The sequence below is a fragment of the Tachyglossus aculeatus genome, chromosome 16, assembly GCF_015852505.1.
Source record: "Tachyglossus aculeatus isolate mTacAcu1 chromosome 16, mTacAcu1.pri, whole genome shotgun sequence".
Lineage (NCBI taxonomy): Eukaryota > Metazoa > Chordata > Mammalia > Monotremata > Tachyglossidae > Tachyglossus > Tachyglossus aculeatus.
This window is the reverse complement of record NC_052081.1, coordinates 36,850,792-36,868,369: the sequence shown is the minus strand read 5'-3', so window position 1 is coordinate 36,868,369 and position 17,578 is coordinate 36,850,792. Positions and strand designations below refer to the sequence as shown.

General features: G+C 51.2%; 1 protein-coding gene across 4 annotated transcripts in view; it reads left to right on the top strand.

Moving 5' to 3' along the window:
- The window catches only part of GBF1 (golgi brefeldin A resistant guanine nucleotide exchange factor 1), a 114,776-nt gene that overhangs the window by 74,521 nt on the left and 22,677 nt on the right, over positions 1 to 17,578 (top strand). For 2 of the 4 annotated variants that reach the window (XM_038757666.1, XM_038757665.1), the window contains exons 4-9: positions 2,680 to 2,811; positions 10,241 to 10,359; positions 11,572 to 11,680; positions 13,914 to 13,974; positions 15,217 to 15,271; positions 16,022 to 16,096. In XM_038757666.1, the coding sequence (XP_038613594.1) occupies positions 2,680 to 2,811; positions 10,241 to 10,359; positions 11,572 to 11,680; positions 13,914 to 13,974; positions 15,217 to 15,271; positions 16,022 to 16,096 (551 nt within the window). The remainder of the gene's footprint in view (positions 1 to 2,679; positions 2,812 to 10,240; positions 10,360 to 11,571; positions 11,681 to 13,913; positions 13,975 to 15,216; positions 15,272 to 16,021; positions 16,097 to 17,578) is intronic. The other 2 variants (XM_038757668.1, XM_038757667.1) reach the window with 1 other exon arrangement.

Below are 17,578 nucleotides of genomic sequence, written 5' to 3'. Positions count from 1 at the left end.
CAATAATAATAATAATGGTATTAGTTAAGTGCTTGCTATGAGCTAGGCACTGTACCCAGCACTGGGGTGGATACAAGCAAATCGGGTTGGTTGGACCCTGCCCCATGTGGGGCTCACCGTCTCAATCCCCATTTTACAGATGAGGGAACAGAGGCACAGAGAAGTGAAGTGACTTGCTCAAGGTCACACAGCAGACAAGTGATGGAACTGGGATTAGAATCCAAGACCACCTGACCCCCAGGCCCGTGCTCTATCCACTATGACATGCTGTTTCAGATGTGACACCGAGCTCCCCTGGCAGCAGCGGTCTCTGTGGCGATCTAGGAAAAAGAAATATTTCAAAAGAAATATGGAGCCCCAGAGAGTAAGATGGTTTTCAGATATCAATTACACAGATCAATCAATCAGTCAGCGGTATTTACTTAGCACTTTCTGCAGAACACCGTACAAAGATGGACCATTTTCTTGCAGTCTGGAAAAGCTGAGGTCCTCAGAGGCCAAATGAGCTGCTCAGAGTCATTGCTTCTGCCAGGTGACCATGCTGCTTTAACTCTGACTAGCAGATCTGCAAAGGACTGATGATCCCCCTCCTATCTGACCTCGCTGATTTCCTTCTACAACCCAGCAAGCTCACTTCCCTTCTCTAACACCAACTTACTCCCTCTACCTCAATCTCATCTGTCTCGCCGCTGAACACTCCCCCAAGTCCTCCTTCTGGCCTGAAACTCCCTCCAGCTTCATATCTCCTTCCTCACCTTCAAAGCCATATTAAAATCACATCTCCTCTGAGACCTTCCCTGACTAAGCCCTCATTTCCCCTACTCCCCATCCCTTCTGCATCGCACTTGAAGTTGGCCTTTATTCACTCCACCTTCATCCCTAGAAACACTTATGACCTTACCTGTAATTTATTATAATGTCTGTCTCCCTCTCTAAACTGTAAGCTCCTTGTGGACAGGGAACACGTCTTCCAACTCTGTTATATTGTACTTTCCCGGATCTGCCACTGCCTGCTGTGGGACTTGGGCAAGTCATTTAACTTCTCTGTGCCTCAGTTCCCTTATCTGCTAAATGGAGATTCAATACCTGTTCTCCCTCCTACTTAGACCGTGAGCCCTGATTAACTTGTAACTTTCCCAGCACTTAATACAGTGCTTGACCCAGATTAAGCACTCAACAAATACCACAATTATAGATGTCCAGCAAGTTGTCTGGAGGAACAGGATGCAGGTAGTTAGCCGTGGGTGTCATCTATGTTGCCTGCCTGGATTTCATTCATTCATTCATTCAATCATATTTATTGAGCGGCATTTCTGTGTGCAAAGCAGAGCTGAACACCGTTCCCAGCCTTCAAAGAGTCAGCCCTCCTACAGTTTATCACTCGAACCTACACTTATGCCGTAAGTGCTCAGGGCTTCCTTTCACCTCCTTAAAAAGCTGGGGCTTCGTTTGTCCAATGTCTCTGGGCATGGCTCCAAAAACCTTAGACCAAGCAAGAACTGCCCTGCCTCCCCTAGGGTATCCCCAGGAAACCAAGAACCAGTGTTCTCTGTCATCCAGTCCTGCTGTCCAGTGTCCTCTTCCTTCCACCGCCAACCTAGGGGCGGGGGAGTCATCTGACTCCCTGATTTTAAGGATGATGGATGGGTCTTCAGCACAGTCCCCTGCCAGGGAATAGAGATGCCCCTCTTGGAGAGAATGAGCCTGGTTGTCCAGCCCAGGGCTGTTGTGGAGTGTCGGTGAAGGTGGGAGGGAATGGGGGAGGAGAGGCAGGTTTCAGACAGCTGATGCGAGCGTGGTACAGGAAACCTTGGAAGATACTGCAAAACCTGCCAATTAATTAAAGCATTAATTTAAAGAGCCGCCGCCGCCAGCGGCGGCATATTTACCCAGTGCCCTCACTAAAGGAGGCTCCAGAAGGCTACAGGGATGCTCACTACATTTGCATGAGAATGAAGGCGCTTCACAGACCCATCTTCCTTTTGTCTGACAGCCCGATGGGCTGCCTCTTGGGCCCTTGCTTTAGATCTTGACATCGGGGCTGAGCCAGATTGGGAAACCAATCTGGAGCTAAGATTGGGAGGGACAGCGTTAAAACCCAGGGTAGAGGGGAAGAGGAGTCTGGCCGGTGGTGGTAATAGTAGTAGCTGCCTCTGCCTGCATTTCCCTGGTCTTTGGGAAGTCTGTCGTAAAGGTGGTTCCTCTCTTTGGTGCAGCTAAGAAGCCTCTCTGGAAATATAGGCTTAGTTCCTGTGACCTAGGTTACCTCACGGATCAAACTCCTCAGTTGTCAGTGGCCACCTCTCCTCTCCCTCCCCTTTTGGCCTGGCCTGTGATCTGCCGAGGGGACAAGATGCCAATGTATGGAGCTCTTCTCCCCATCCTGGGGATGCCAGGGGCATTGGGGACTGGATGGGGATCAGCGGCATTAGGCTGGTGGTAATCAGCTGCCCTGGGCTGGCTCAGACATCAGCCCCTCTGCCTAGCAGCTGGAAAGAACAGGCAGGGTTCTCCCAGGAGAGCTCAGGGATCGAGGAAGCCTCTTCCGACATCTCCCCTGTGGCCGGGGGTGTTCTGTGGGCTCGTACCAGAAGTGAGAAGAGCATTGTGGGGGAGCCCGAGGAGCTTTGAGGTCAGGTGAGTAGTCCCTTCCTCACCTGCTGGCATCTTATTTTTCAGAGCTCTCCGAGATCGAGCCCAATGTCTTTCTGCGCCCCTTCTTGGAGGTGATCCGCTCCGAGGACACAACTGGTCCCATCACCGGTCTGGCACTCACCTCTGTGAACAAGTTCCTCTCCTACGCACTCATAGGTAAGAGCCCCTTCTCCACGGAGCCAGTGGACGTGGCCTGACCTCCTCTCCCCTTTCTTTTTCTCCCTTTGGATGGGGGCCAGGGGGTAGTGAGTAGTTTTCTCCTTTCCCCTGTGACTCTTCGAAGGTCACATTCATTCATTCATTCAATCAGTCGTATTTATTGAGTGCTTACAGTGTGCACAGCACTGTACAAAGCGCTCAGGGCTACCGTCTGACCTGTCAGACCGAATCAGAAGAGTTTGTTTTATGGTATTTGTTAGGCGCTTACTGTGGGCCAGGCCCTCTACTAAGTTCTGGGGTCGATAGAAGCTAATCAGGTTGGACACAGGCCATGCCCGACACGGGGCTCACAGTCCTAATCCCCGTTTTGCAGGTGAGGTAACCTGAGGCACAGAGAAGTTGCATGACTTGAACAAGGCCACAAAGCAGACAAGTGGTAGGGCCGGGATTAGAATCCAGACCTTCTGACTCCCGGGCTCATACTCTATCCATTAGGGCATGCTGCTTCTCTAAGAGTTGGTGGGGCCCAGACCAGGAGCCCTCTCTCTATTCAGAGTGTCTGCAAGCCTAAACCTGTTAGCCAGTGTATCTGCCCCAGGCTACTGGATTTTACTGGACTGTTTTTCTTCCACGATGCTCCTTTGCTTTACTCTCGCTGGGTAGGAGGCGGGCCTTTACACCATCCTGCCTAGCCTTTGGGAAAAGATATAGTCAGAGCCCCAACCTGATGGTAAAGAAGAGCGGACGGGAGGAGGAAGATCATCCCGGTGCCCAGGGACTTAGGAGAGACCCATGGACTTTTGTAGAGTAGCTGCTGTGTCACTAGTGCATCAGAGGGGACCGGGCTCTCCTGGGGCTTGGGAAAGAGCAGTGACAGAATTGGGGAGAAGCATGGTTTCTCCACAGTGAACTGCTTCTTAAAGACAGTGTTTTGCACATAGTAAGCGCTTAATAATGCCATTATTATTATTATTATTATTAAAGAACTTCAGAAGTCTTACTCCTCTCAGGGTGGAGAAGAGGGCCGCTCCCTCTCTCCCTCCCCCCACACGTCCCCCCCAGCTGGCTACTTGGTCAGTGGCCTAGCTCTGAGAGAGTCCAGGCCCCCAAAGCCAGAAACACAATCTTGGGGTCAGAGGAGTAAAGAAGGAACTAAGCCTCGAGATGAAAAGCCAAGCCAGCGTAGCGTGGGTTCCCGCGCCAGAGGGTCAGGCTGGGGGAAGACTTGACGCAAGCTGGCATGAGTGTTGTGCAGTGCATGCAGGACCCAAGGTTTGAGACAGCCCCTCCTCAAAAAGCTGACAGAGTTGAGTCCTCCCTAATAGTAGGGCTCTCCCTAGCAGCCCATCACTGTATCGGGCTTCCTGAGGTGAGATCCGAGAGCTCCTCCCAGAGTGCTGACGGGCGCAGTCGGGAGTGGCCTTGTGGTTGTGGGGGACACTGGGCATTTCCTTAGAGGTTCACTTTTGATGACCTGTAAGCAAACCACGGGCTTTCTACTTCGATTTCACTTTGCCCCATATTTGAAGGTAAGAAAGAACAAAGTTTGAATTTGGGTTCGTGGTCCTTAAAGTCCCGGGACCTGAGCAACCCGGTTTGCTGTCATCTAAGGCCTCTACTGCCTGAGGCAGCCACCTTTCTCAGTGACCTTTAGCAGCTCTCCGCTAAAGAAATTAATCCTCGGGGAGCCTTTCTCCGGGACAGAGCTGGCTTCGGCTGTGGCCTGTTTGCAGGGAGCACCATCTACAGGCCTCTTCTCTGCACAGCTTCAGGATTCTGCCTCTCACGCCAAAAAGCCCGTTTGCTGCCTGCTCTTTCCCAGCCCTCTAACTGGATATGGAAAGAGAAAGAGGGAGCATGCAAACTCTGGAGGGGTGGGGGCAGAGGGAGCACGTGTAGCTGGGGGAGAGAAGCCATTGGCGGCCTCCCGGATACCTCTCAATGAGTGGACAGTAAAAATAATAACGATGATGGGATTTGTTAAGTGCTTACTCTGTGCCAAGCACCGTTCTAAGCGCTGGGGTTAGATGCAAGGTAATCAGGTCGTCCCACGTGGGGCTCCCAGTCTTGACCCCCATTTTACAGATGAGGTCACTGAGGCACAGAGAAGTTAAGTGACTTGCCCAGAGTCACACGGCTGCTAAGTGGCGGAGCCAGGATTAGAACCCACGACTTCTGACTCGCAGGCCCGGGCTCTTTCCACTAAGCCACTCTGGAAAGGTACTGGCTGATGGTCACAGTGAGGTTGTGTGAGGAAGGTGAGGGTGGAGGTATGAAGAAGCATTAAAGGGACAGCAAGTTGGTCGAGGCAGAGGTGAGGCACAGCAGGTTTCCAAGGGGAACAGTTATCAGCTGTGCCCCTCGACTGGTCGAGGCTGGGAGGAGAGGATTTGGGGAAGGGGTGCTAAGCAAATGTCCAAGAACCGATGGTACTTCAATCAATCAATCAATCGTATTTATTGAGCGCTTACTATGTGCAGAGCACTGTACTAAGCGCTTACTTGGTACAGCTACTCTTTTCCTTTGGCCTGGGCAAGCTGACAGAAGGGGTGTGGAGAGGACAGAACAGTGGCCTTCCGGCCCAGTTGCTGGCCCATGGAGAGAGGGAAAGAAGGACCAGGCAGATGGAGATGCACCAGAATCCCAAGGACCTGAGCCGGCTGCGATCCACCTTGGGTCTTTATTCCAGATAGCATTGAGGCTGGGTGTGTTCTGTTAATAATAATAATAATAATGATGGTATTTGTTAAGCGCTTGCTATGTGCAAAGCACTGTTCTAAGCGCCGGGGAGATACAAGGCGATCAGGTTGTCCCATGTGGGGCTCACAGTCGCTATCCCCATTTTACAGAAGAGGGAACTGAGGCACGGAGAAGTTAAGCGACTTGCCCAAAGTCACACAGCTGACAATTGGCAGAGCCGGGATTTGAACCCATGACCTCTGACTCCAAAGCCCGGGCTCTTTCCACTGAGCCACGCTGCTTCCCCTGTTGACCACCCACCTCCCTTTCCTGGCACTGGGGGCTAAGGCCTTGTCCCTCTTACATGCCTTTGGAGGAAATGAACTCTCCTGCTTCATTCAGGCTTGAGCACTGAAGGCTGCAGAGCGGTAAGGGGATTATACCCCCGAGAAGGGGGAAAAAAAAGTCACCAGGGGAGTAGCAGGGAGGGTTCTTGGGGTGGAGCCTGCATCTTAGTACAGTGCTTTGCACAGAGTGAGCGCTTAATAAATACCACTGCTGCATTGGCTGCTTCCGGAGCACTTTAGAGACAAAAGCAAAACAATATCTATGGGCAACTGGGGAGCCTCCATCTCTGCGAATCTAAGAAAAGAAGAGTCTAAGAAAAGAAAGGGGAAGCAGTGTGGCGTAGCAGCAAGAGCACAGTTCTGGGGGTCAAAGGACCTGGGTTCTAATGTGATCTCCGCCCCCTGCCTTCTCTTTGACCTTAGGTGAGTCACTTAACTTCTCTGTGCCTCAGTTACCTCATCTGTAAAATGGAGGTTAAATCCTCCCCCCATCCTTCTTAGACAGTAGGACAGGGACTGTGTCCAGCCTCACTATTTTGCCTCTACCCCAGTGCTTAGTTCAGTGCTTGGCATATAGTAAGTGTTCAAGAAGAACCATAAACAAAAATCAGTAGCCCTGCAGAGTGTCGGAAGGGGAATGGAGTTTTAGGCCTCGGAGGGCTGGGTGAGGGCTGCCTAGCGACCCGCTCAGCAGCGCGTTTTGCCCCTCTGTGGGGAGGGGGTGGGGAGGGTGTACTTCACTCCGGCCTCTGTCTGCCCATCCCCAAGGGTCCGAAGGGGAGAAAGATGAAGAAGCAGTGCAAATAGCCTTTAAGCTTAGAGAATCCAGGGCTGGAAGGGCTTTTACAATCATCTGGTCTAGCTCCCTTCCTCCAGACAGGTGTCTTCCTAAATCATCCAGGACAGACCGGAGCTGACTTTTCTTTTCTTAGACCTGCTGAAATGGAGACTCCACAGTTTCCCACGGTCGTCTGTCCCAGGGCTTTCTCACCCTACCGTCCGCTTTTCAGTAGACTGAAATCTCACCTGCTCTGATTTAAACTCATTCTTCATGTTTGTCTGTCTGAGAACATGGAGAGTGTATCCTTCCCCCAAAGCAGTCACCCCTTAGCTTTTTCTTCTCCAAGCTAAGCAACTGCAGTTTCTTTATCCTTTCTGTCAAGGACTTATTTTCTTTTCCTTTTTTCATTTTTATTGCTCTTCATTTTCTCCCCACCCTGTTTAAATGCAGTGCCCCAAACAATAATAATAATGATGATGGCATTCATTAAGTGCTTACTATGTGCAAAGCACTATTCTAAGCGCTCATTCATTAAGCGCTTACTATGTGCAAAGCACTGTTCTAAGCGCTGGGGAGGTTACAAGGTGATCAGGTTGTCCCACGGGGGGCTCACAGTCTTAATCCCCATTTTACAGGTGAGGTAACTGAGGCACAGAGACGTTAAGTGACTTGCCCTAGGTCACACAGCTGACAATTGGCGGAGCCGGGATTTAAACCCATGACCTCTGACTCCCAAGCCCGTGCTCTTTCCACTGAGCCACCCTGCTTCTCTGACACAAAGAAGCAAGAAGGGCTTGGCCATTGCAGAGAAGAGAGCCAAGGATGATTTTGAAGTCCTTGCAAGTCACTCTCCCCTTAATAAATAATAATAATTATGATATTTGTTAAGGGCTTACTGCATATCAAGCGTTGCTGTATGCCCTGGGTTAGATATAAGATAATCAAGTTGGGCACAGTCCCTATCTCTCATGATGCGCACAGTCTAAATCAGCGGGAGAGGGATTTAATCCGCATTTTACAGATGAGGTAACTGAGGCACAAAGAAGTTAAGTGACTTGTCTGAGATCCACAGCAGACATGTGGCAGAGCTGTGATTAGAACCAAGGTCCTCCTACTCCCAGGCCCATGCTCCTTCCACTAGGCTATGCTGCTTCACAGAATCCCAAAATCTTCTTGGATTCTTTAATAATGACAATAAGTTGCTGACCCATTTAGCTTGTAGTCAGCTCTGGCCCCCAAATATCATTCAGCCCAGCCTCATTTTGAATTTTTTAGTGGAGTTTTTTTGTTATTGCTTTTTATCTCTACTAAGCAGGACAGAGTTAAGTGGAGGTAAACTATCAAATCCACCCTGGTGTCTGGCAATGCTTCCCCCAACCCTCTATGGAGAAGCATCTCTTCATTTTTCTCTGAGCTCTGGATTTCTAGGGAGGACTAGACTGTAGCTAAGGCCAACAATAAGTGAATTGTTGGGCAAGAATCTAGCCCAGATCTTCCTTATGGACTGCCTTGGGTCAGGCAGGATTTTACCTAGGTTTACAGTTCTGGTAACATCCTGAAAAGTTTTCTCTTCCCCAAATTCGTACTGACCCTGAGATTCGTATTATTATTTCAATAGTGGTTTTTGTTAAGCACTTACTACGTGTCAAGTGCTGGGGTAGAGACAAGTTAATCAGGGCAGACGCAGTCCCTCCTCCACATGGGGCTCATAGTCCAAGTAGGAAGGAGAACAGGTATTGGATCCTCACTTTACAGCTGAGGAAACTGAGGCAGAAGGAAGTGAAGCGACTTGCTCAGAAGCACCCAGCAGGCAAGTGGCGGAGCTGGGATTAGAACCCAGTTCCTCTGATTCCCAGGCCCGTGCTCTTTCCACTAGGCCACACTGCTCCTCCTTGCTGCTCCCAACCCTCCTGATCTTTCGTTGGGTGTTGTCCCAAGCAGTGGGGTAAGGGAGCCCCATTGCCAACCTGGTAAATACCCCTCAGGGTAGGAAGTTTGCCCCATTGCCCTAATGAGGGTAGTCCCTTTGTCTTCTCCGGCCTTTAAGGCTATTGGAGATAGGCAGGGGGAACACAAAGTAGGACCAGCCTCTTTTGGTTTTCCTGGAGTTTCCACTTATTACCCAACCTCACCTCAGTCTGAGTTAAAGGACTCTCCTCCCCATCCCTAATTAGTGAGGTCTTAACTCGTGTTTAGTTTGTCCCCCTTCCCTCCTAAAGTGTGTTTGCTTAAGTCCGTAACAAGATTCCTGCTTGGCGCGGTTTGCTTGCAATGAAGAGGAAACCGAAGCCAGGGACAGCTTTTCTAAAGCCACTGTACTGTAGAACCAGATACGGTTACAGCATCAATCTCTGTGTCCGTCTCTGTCCTCCGCGTGCACAGCCTCCTGCTGCATTCCCTGACCGCCACACACCCCACCCCCAAACCGCAGCACACTCCTATCCCCCTGCAGCTGCTACTGGGACCCTGGAAAGATAGAGGGGAGAAGGCTGCTGCTGCTCTGGTATTGAGAGCATAGTTCCCACTCAGTTCAATCAGTCAACCAATCTGTGGTATTTGAGTGTTTCCTGGGTGCAGAGCACTATACTAAAGTGCTTAGGAAAGTACAGTTGAGTTGGTAGACCTGGTCCCTGCTCTCTAGGAGCATGCAATCAGTGGTATTTATTGAGTGCTTACTGTGTACATGCCCTTGAGAAGCAGCATGGCATACTGGATAGAGCATGGGCCTAGGAGCCAGAGGGTCATGGGTTCTTATCTTGGCTCTGCCACTTATCTGCTGTGTGACCTTGGGCCAGTCTTCTCTGGGCCTCAGTTACTTCATCTGTAAAATAGGGATTGAAACTGTGAGCCCCACGTGGGACGGGACTGTGTCCAACCCGATTGTAATAATAATAATGATGGTATTTGTTAAGTGCTTAACTATGTGCCAGGCACTGTACTAAGCGCTGGGGTTGATACAGTCAAATCGGTATCCACCCCACTGCTTAGTACAGTGCCTTGCGCATAATGAGCGCTCAACAAATACCACTGTTATTATTATTACTAACTGCATGGGAGCGTAGAGTATTTAACAGAGTCGGTAGACACATTCCCACAGGGAGAATCCAGTCTAGAGGGAGTCAGACATTAAATTACAGCTTGAGGAAGGAATAGAGTCCCTGGGGCTGGAGGTGTGGGGAATGCAGAGGGGATACAGAGCCAAGTGCGTAGGTGCCAGAGAAGGGAGGGAGAATTCCAACTGAAGGTGAGAGGTTAGTTAGGAAAGGCTTCTTGGAGGAGATGGGATTTTAGTAGGACTTCCAAGTCAGGGAGAGTAGTGGTCTCTCAGATATGAAGGGGGAGGGGGTTCCGGTCCAGAGGGAGAGATTGGAGGCTGAGAGCAGGGATTCATTGTGCCCCTCTTCTGTCCCAACCCCAGTTCTCCAAGCATCTTGCCAAAATGAATGGTTCACCTTATTGGGGAGGGTGCAAGGAGCCCCAAAGATGCTGTGGGGTGATGGGGTGGGAAAGAGGACAGGGCATGGAATGGGTAAGGGGGGCGACTTGGGACTGCCACGGAGACCTCCTCCTCCTGCGTTCACACCGCTTTACTCAATCTCTCTTTTGTTTTGACGAGCAGACCCCACTCACGAGGGCACCGCGGAGGGCATGGAGAACATGGCAGATGCCGTCACCCATGCCCGATTCGTGGGCACGGATCCTGCCAGCGACGAGGTTGTCCTGATGAAAATCCTGCAGGTAAGCAGAGGCGGGGAAGTGCAATTAAGCTAATGGGTAGGCCCCAGTACCGCTCGGATCTGGTTACCCGGGGCCTCGGGCAGGAAAGGACTGTGTTTTGACTCCTGGGGAGCTTAGTGACCCACTTTATTTTGAAACAGGCAGCTCGGGTACCTGGGGTAAAAGCTTTCTCAAACAAAAATAATTAAAAGCTTTAAACAAATGGATTTCAGGCCCCGGAAGCCCTTGATGAGTTGTAGGCTCCCGCAAGCTGGATCTGTGCTGTCTTTCTTCTTGGACCTGGGGGCCTCTGCTGTCCTGGGATAGGGGGGTGGGGGAGGAATGCCCCTTCCCAGTGAAGGGCTCCAGTAAGAGTTGGGAACGTTTTTCAGAAATGAGAAATAAAAGTGGCTCTACACCCTGGCTTCCCTCAGCCTAGGGAGACAAAGCTCGGCCAAAGGGAACCCACTCACATTGTCCGCTGCGCCTGCCCTCAATCAATCAATCAATCAATCGTATTTATTGAGCGCTTACTATGTGCAGAGCACTGTACTAAGCGCTTGGGAAGTACAAATTGGCAACACATAGAGACAGTCCCTACCCAACAGTGGGCTCACAGTCTAAAAGGGGGAGACAGAGAACAGAACCAAACATACCAACAAAATAAAATAAATAGGATAGAAATGTACAAGTGAAATAAATAAATAAATAGAGTAATAAATATGTACAACCATATATACATATATACAGGTGGTGTGGGGAAGGGAAGGAGGTAAGATGGGGGGATGGAGAGGGGGATGAGGGGGGAGAGGAAGGAAGGGGCTCAGTCTGGGAAGGCCTCCTGGAGGAGGTGAGCTCTCAGCAGGGCCTTGAAGGGAGGAAGAGAGCTAGCTTGGCGGAGGGGCAGAGGGAGGGCATTCCAGGCCCGGGGGATGACGTGGGCCGGGGGTCAATGGCGGGACAGGCGAGAACAAGGTACGGTGAGGAGATTAGTGGTGGAGGAGCGGAGGTTGCGGGCTGGGCAGTAGAAGGAGAGAAGGGAGGTGAGGTAGGAGGGGGCCAGGTGATGGACAGCCTTGAAGCCCAGGGTGAGGAGTTTCTGTCTGATGCGCCTTGGCCTTCTGTTCCACGGAGGCAGCCACGGAGTGAGGGGTTGGTAAGGACGGGCCAGGCTGTGGGCCGTGGTCTGCCCCACCCTTCTCCATCAGGAACGCTCCTGGTTCCCTCCGGTAGGTTCTCCGGACCCTGCTGCTGACCCCAGTGGGGGCCCACTTGACCAACGAGTCCGTGTGTGAGATCATGCAGTCCTGCTTCCGGATCTGCTTCGAGATGCGGCTCAGCGGTAGGTGCCTGGTCCCTAGCAGGGCCCTGGACTCGATCCCTCAGGTATTTATGGAGCGCTTCTGTGGTGCAGAGCACCGTACTCTCCTGGGAGAGTACCACTGGGTATGTAGACACCATCCCCGCCCTCAAGGAGCAGGTAATCTAGAGAGAGGGGGTACACAAACATCAGTCAGTGGTACTTAATGAGTGCTTACTATGTGCAGAGAGCACTCTACTAAGTGCTTGGGAGAGTATGATGCAACAGACTTGGTAGACTCGTTTCCCGCCTGCAGTGGCCTTACAGTCTAGGAGACAGACATTAATATAAATAAAATAAATTACAGGTAGGGAAGACAAGCAGCTGTAAGGATTCGTACCTCAATTCTGTGGTCTTATCTCTAAGCTCTCCACTCAGTTAATCGATCGTAATTATTGAGCACTTACTGTGGGCCGAGCACTGTACTAAGCCCTTGGGAGAATGCAGTATAACAATCTAACAGACGTATTCCCTGCCCATAATGAGTTTACAATCTAGAGGGGTAGATGGACATTAAAATAAATAAGTAAATTATGGATATGTGCATAAGTGCTGTGGGGCTGAGGGTAGAGATGAATAAAGGGAGCAAATCAGGGCAGCACAGAGGGAGCAGGGGAAAAGCAGCGTGGCTCAGTGGCAAGAGCACGGGTTTTGGAGTCAGAGGTCATGGGTTCAAATCCCTGCTCTGCCAGTTGCCAGCTGTGTGACATTGGGCAAGTCACTTCACTTCTCTGTGCCTCAGTTACCTCATCTGTAAAATGGGGATTAACCATTCAATCGTATTTATTGAGCACTTACTGTGTGCAGAGCACTGTACTAAGCGCTTGGGAAGTACAAGTTTAAGATTAAGATTAAGACTGTGAGCCCCCCGTGGGACAACCTGATCATCATCATCATCAGTTGTATTTATTGAGCACTTACTGTGCAGAGCACTGTACTAAGCGCTTGGGAAGTACAAGTTGGCAACACATATAGACAGTCCCTACCCAACAGTGGGCTCACAGTCTAAAAGGGGGAGACAGAGAACAAAACCAAACATACTAACAAAATAAAATAAATAGAATAGATATGTACAGGCAAAATAAATAAATAAATAAATAAAGTACAAGCATATATACATGTTTGTGTATATATGATATATATCATATATACATGATATATATGATATATATGATATATATGATATATGATATGATATCATATATGATATATATATATCACTTCTCTGTGCCTCAGTTACCTCATCTGTAAAATGGGGATTAATCATTCCATCATATTTATTGAGCGCTTACTGTGTGCAGAGCACGGTACTAAGCGCTTGGGAAGTACAAGTTTAAGATTAAGACTGTGAGCCCCCCGTGGGACAACCTGATCACCTTGTAACCTCCCCAGTGCCTAGAACAGTGCTTGGCACATAGTAAGCGCTTAATAAATGCTATCATTATTATTATTATTAAGAGGAAATGAGGGCTTAGGGAAGGCCTCTTGGAGGATATGTGCCTTCTAGGCCTCTGAGGAGGTTAATCCAGTCCCTAAGAGAGGAATCCTCCAGCGGGCTTCTCCAGCTCAACTTACCCCAAGCTGGGGATAGTGGGGAAGAGGCCCAGAGTGCGCCTCAGCCCTTTTCTGGAGCCTGGGGGAGGCCCCAGAGCAGGTCTGAGTGTGGCCAGGGCCAACGGGGAAATTGCCAGCGAAGGGGGTTTGGTAGGTTCCGAAGTGGCTCCCTCTGGGCCGATGAGTCCCGATCAGATTTCCCTATTTCACTTCATCATCATCAATCGTATTTATTGAGCGCTTACTATGTGCAGAGCACTGTACTAAGCGCTTGGGAAGTACAAATTGGCAACATGTAGAGACAGTCCCTACCCAACAGTGGGCTCACAGTCTAAAAGGGGGAGACAGAGAACAAAACCAAACATACTAACAAAATAAAATACTTCTTGTTCCATGGCTCTGCGTTTGGAGGGCGGGGGGCCCCGGCCCCGGGGGGAGGAAGGAGGAGGACTGGGCCCACCGCCCCTTTATTTTTCTCTCCTCAAACTCCGTGGTGCCACCTTGCGTTCCTGCGCCGCAGCGAGGCCAAGTTGGGGATGGTTTTAATAAATTTGGCGTAATCCTCGGTAAACAAGGTTCGGAGGGGAATCTGCACCGAGAAGCCTCCTGATAATATCACGGCGAGTAATGACACCTGTGTTATTTGTTTTTGCCCTCGCAGAGTTATTGAGAAAATCCGCAGAGCACACTCTCGTCGACATGGTGCAGCTGCTCTTCACAAGGTAAACCTGCTTGTGTTTGCCTCGGCAGGGCTACCCAGCCTCCCCGAGGCGGCCCGCCTGCTTCACCCTCCCACTTCGGGGACCCGGTCAGCTCCTCGGCCCCGTCGGATGCCACCGGGGTTTAGGGAGCGGGGGTCGGGGGTGGCCGGGGCGGGTGGGCGGCGGCATGGGATAGTGGGAGGAAGCTGGCACGGGCAGAGTGATTTCGGAGCCTTTGAGAGGAGGCCAGGAGAGGGTTATTTCAGACGAGCAGACAGTGCCGATTCTGCTTCCCCGCCCCCTCCTCCTCCCTCTCTCAAAGCAGCCCCAGTTCCTGTGCCGGAGACAGCTGAGAAATTCCACCTGCAGTGGCAGCGGGGTGGGTCGGAACTGGAGAGCGAGGAGCCTTGGGGAGAAAGGGGAGGGGGAAAGACCCAGGGTTGGGACCTCCAGTTGATGTCTAGGGAAGGCGGATGTGAAGCCCAACCGAGTCAGTCGCCTCTAGCTCCGTGGTCCTTCAGGGCTGCAGTCGGTTGCCACCTTCCTGGCTTCCTTTGCCTTGCTCCAGTTTCTCAGATGTTCAGGGGGATTCCCGTCTTCTTCCAGCTCCAGAGACATTAGCCTGAGGTCTTTTTGCACCGCTGCCCGGGACATCTGTGTCCAGACCCATTCACAGAAATGTGAAGTGCCAGGCTCCAGCCTGGTCCTTCCAGAACCTCCACCAACCCTCAGGCTTTCAATCCCTAGAGCCCCCTCTTCCTGCTTCATCGTCCATTTCCAGCCTAATAATCTCATGGCCTTTCCAGGATTTGGGCCCATTCATTCGTATGCATGTGCTCCTCCCCTACCTTCCACTCAGGGCCAGCGTGCCAGCTCTGTGGACGGCAACGTGAGTCAGCACAGGGGAGAGAAGGGCCTCTGAGCGCCAAGAGGGCAGAGTTTTATCTTTGATGCCGTGACTGTTCTGGGTTTGTTTTGCAACTGCCCAAAACTTGGAAATCTAAATAGCTTAGAAGGGGAGGGCCTCATCCATCCTAACGGTGGATTATGGTCCCCTAGAGAGCGGGAGTCCCTAGGATGGATGGATATGGGGGAGGGGAGGCAGAGAGGCCTCCAGCTGTGGTTCCTCCAGGCTTTTCCTCTCCCCTCCACTCCAGAATGGCAGCAGGAACAAGGCAGGGTCTGGCCTGTGGCAGCCCTGAGAAGGGAGAAGCCGCCACTCCCCAACTCCCTCCTCATTCCAGGTTGTTCTTGGTCTTTCAGGTTACCTCAGTTTAAGGAAGAACCCAAGAGCTATGTGGGGACCAACATGAAGAAGGTAAGGCTCTCCCGAGTCAGCTCACTTGCCCCCTGCCACCCCCTAGGCTTGCTCCTTCGCTCTATGGCCATGGTTTTCCTGGACTCCTGCATTCTCCAGAGCGATATATTTTGGTTGTCTGGTCTAGGCGGCTTTGATTCTAGAGTTTCTCTTTCCTGAACACGGGTTCTAGACTCTGGGGGTAACTTTACTGCTGCCTCCAGCTGCCTCTTTCTCCTCCCCTCTCCCTGCCCCCTCAGCTTCCCATATTCACTCTTCCTAACCCCCCCACCCCACCCCAACACACGCATCACTTCCCTTCCATCCCGTCCTGTGCCATCTCTCCCCGCAGCTAGGAAGTGAGGCCATCCTATGACCCAACAGAGCTCCAGGGCTGGGCTAGAAAGAGAGAATTGTATTGGCCCAAATGGCTACACTAGGCTTCTCCTTAGAGGGCTTATCGAGGGATGGTGGACCCAGGCTCCCCAGTAGTGTGGGGCTCGTAAAGAAGGGCCTCTGGGGAGCACGGCTCTGGAGTCAGGTTCAAGGCCTCTTTTGGTTCTTGGCAGTTGCCCAAGCCCCTTCCACCTGGGATAAGAAGTCCAACTTTGTAGATCTCAGTGTCCCCTCCCTCGCAGGGAGGAGGGAGGTAGTTCATCCCACGCAGCCCCAAAGCTCTGCCTGTTTGTGTTTGGCGCATGCTGCCCCTCTTGATGTTTCTCTGGGTCGATTTTCCTTTGTTTAAACCATACATTTGCCTGTCTTTCACAGATCTCTCCATGTCTCCTCAGCAAACTGGAACTAAGTAATGGGGAGCAGCCCAAAGCCTTGAACCAGTTAGAGAGGGTACTGCTCTTTAAGAACCTCAAGGTCTCTCTCTCTCTCTCTCCCTCTCCCTTTCCCAAGCTCCCGCTTTTCCAGTTCTCACGTGGGTCACAGTTGTTTGCTGGAGTGGCTGGACCCGTTCCCCACCCCTTTCCTCCCTTCCACTCTCCCCACCCACCCCGGTGACCTGGCTTTCAGGGGTTGGCGGGGTGCGGGCAATTGGAGCTTCATGGGATTGGGCCCGGCTGCCTGGCTGGAGGCAGGAGAACAAAGCAATCTCGAGCGGCAGTATGCAGAGCCAGAAGGGTCCCAGAGAGGCTCTGCCCCATGGCGAGGGCACAGGGCCCTCCTTGACTGGATGGGAGGATTGCAGCTGCGGGCTTCCACATTGCGGTCGCCCTCTCCCTCCTCCTCCTCCTTCTCCCCTTCTTCCTCTCCTGGTTTTTGAGGGAGAAAAATGGACCCAGAGCTCCCGACATCCCTTCTGATCATCTCTGCCAATTCAGGAGGAGACATGGGGCCAGGGCCTGGACTCCTACTCTCATTGCCACCTTTGCAGTTGCCAGAGTGGGGCTTTTGGATTGGGACAGGAGAAAGGAAGGAAAGTGGCGGGAGTCCTGATAGCCCTGCCCCCTGGACCAAATTGCTGGAGTCTCCCTCTTTGCCCTGCTAGAGACAGAGGCCCTGGTGGTGGCTAACACTGAACCTAGGCTAGGGGAGGCAGGTTCTCTTGTGTCTCCCAGGCACAGGCAGAAGTGAGGATGTGGCTGTAGGTTTCAGGATGGGCCCACTAAAGCAGAGAAAGGATGGAACTGGGTTCTACGCAGTGTGTGGTCCAGGGACCGAACTGAGGGCCTGCATTCTCTCTGCATGTTGTGTGTCTTGAGCTCTTGGTATCCATCAGTCAATTAATCAGTCAGTCAGTTGATTAATCAATCAGCGGTATTTATTCAGCACTTGTGTACAGCACTGTACTGAGCACTTGGGAAATTATGATACAACAAAGTTGGTAGACATGATTCCTCCCTATAACAAGTTTACAGTCTACAGGAGTGGAGGCCGACATTAAAATTGTTTAGGGACAGGAGAAATTATAGGGTATACGAATATTTACGCAAGAATCACTAGTGCTCCTTCAGGTGCCTAGGCCTGGGTTGTTGCCATGGTTACTCACCATGTGTCCCGACCCTGTTCTCTTGAGGCTTACAGTAGCCTCTGGAAAAACTCGCTTGTGCAGGTAAGGTAGCTTGGGACTCCCTGGCTTCCCCAGACCCTGGGAAAATAGTTTTTATTATGGTGTTTAAGCCTTTACTATGCGCTGGGGTAGATACAGGATAATCAGATTGGACACAGACCCTGTCCCACATGGTGCTCACAGTCACTTAGGTCCTGACTCCCGGTCCCATGGTTTTTCCAATAAGCCATATGGCAGGGATGAGGAATATATATATAGATATATATATATATATATATATATATATCTATGTATATGTAGATATGATA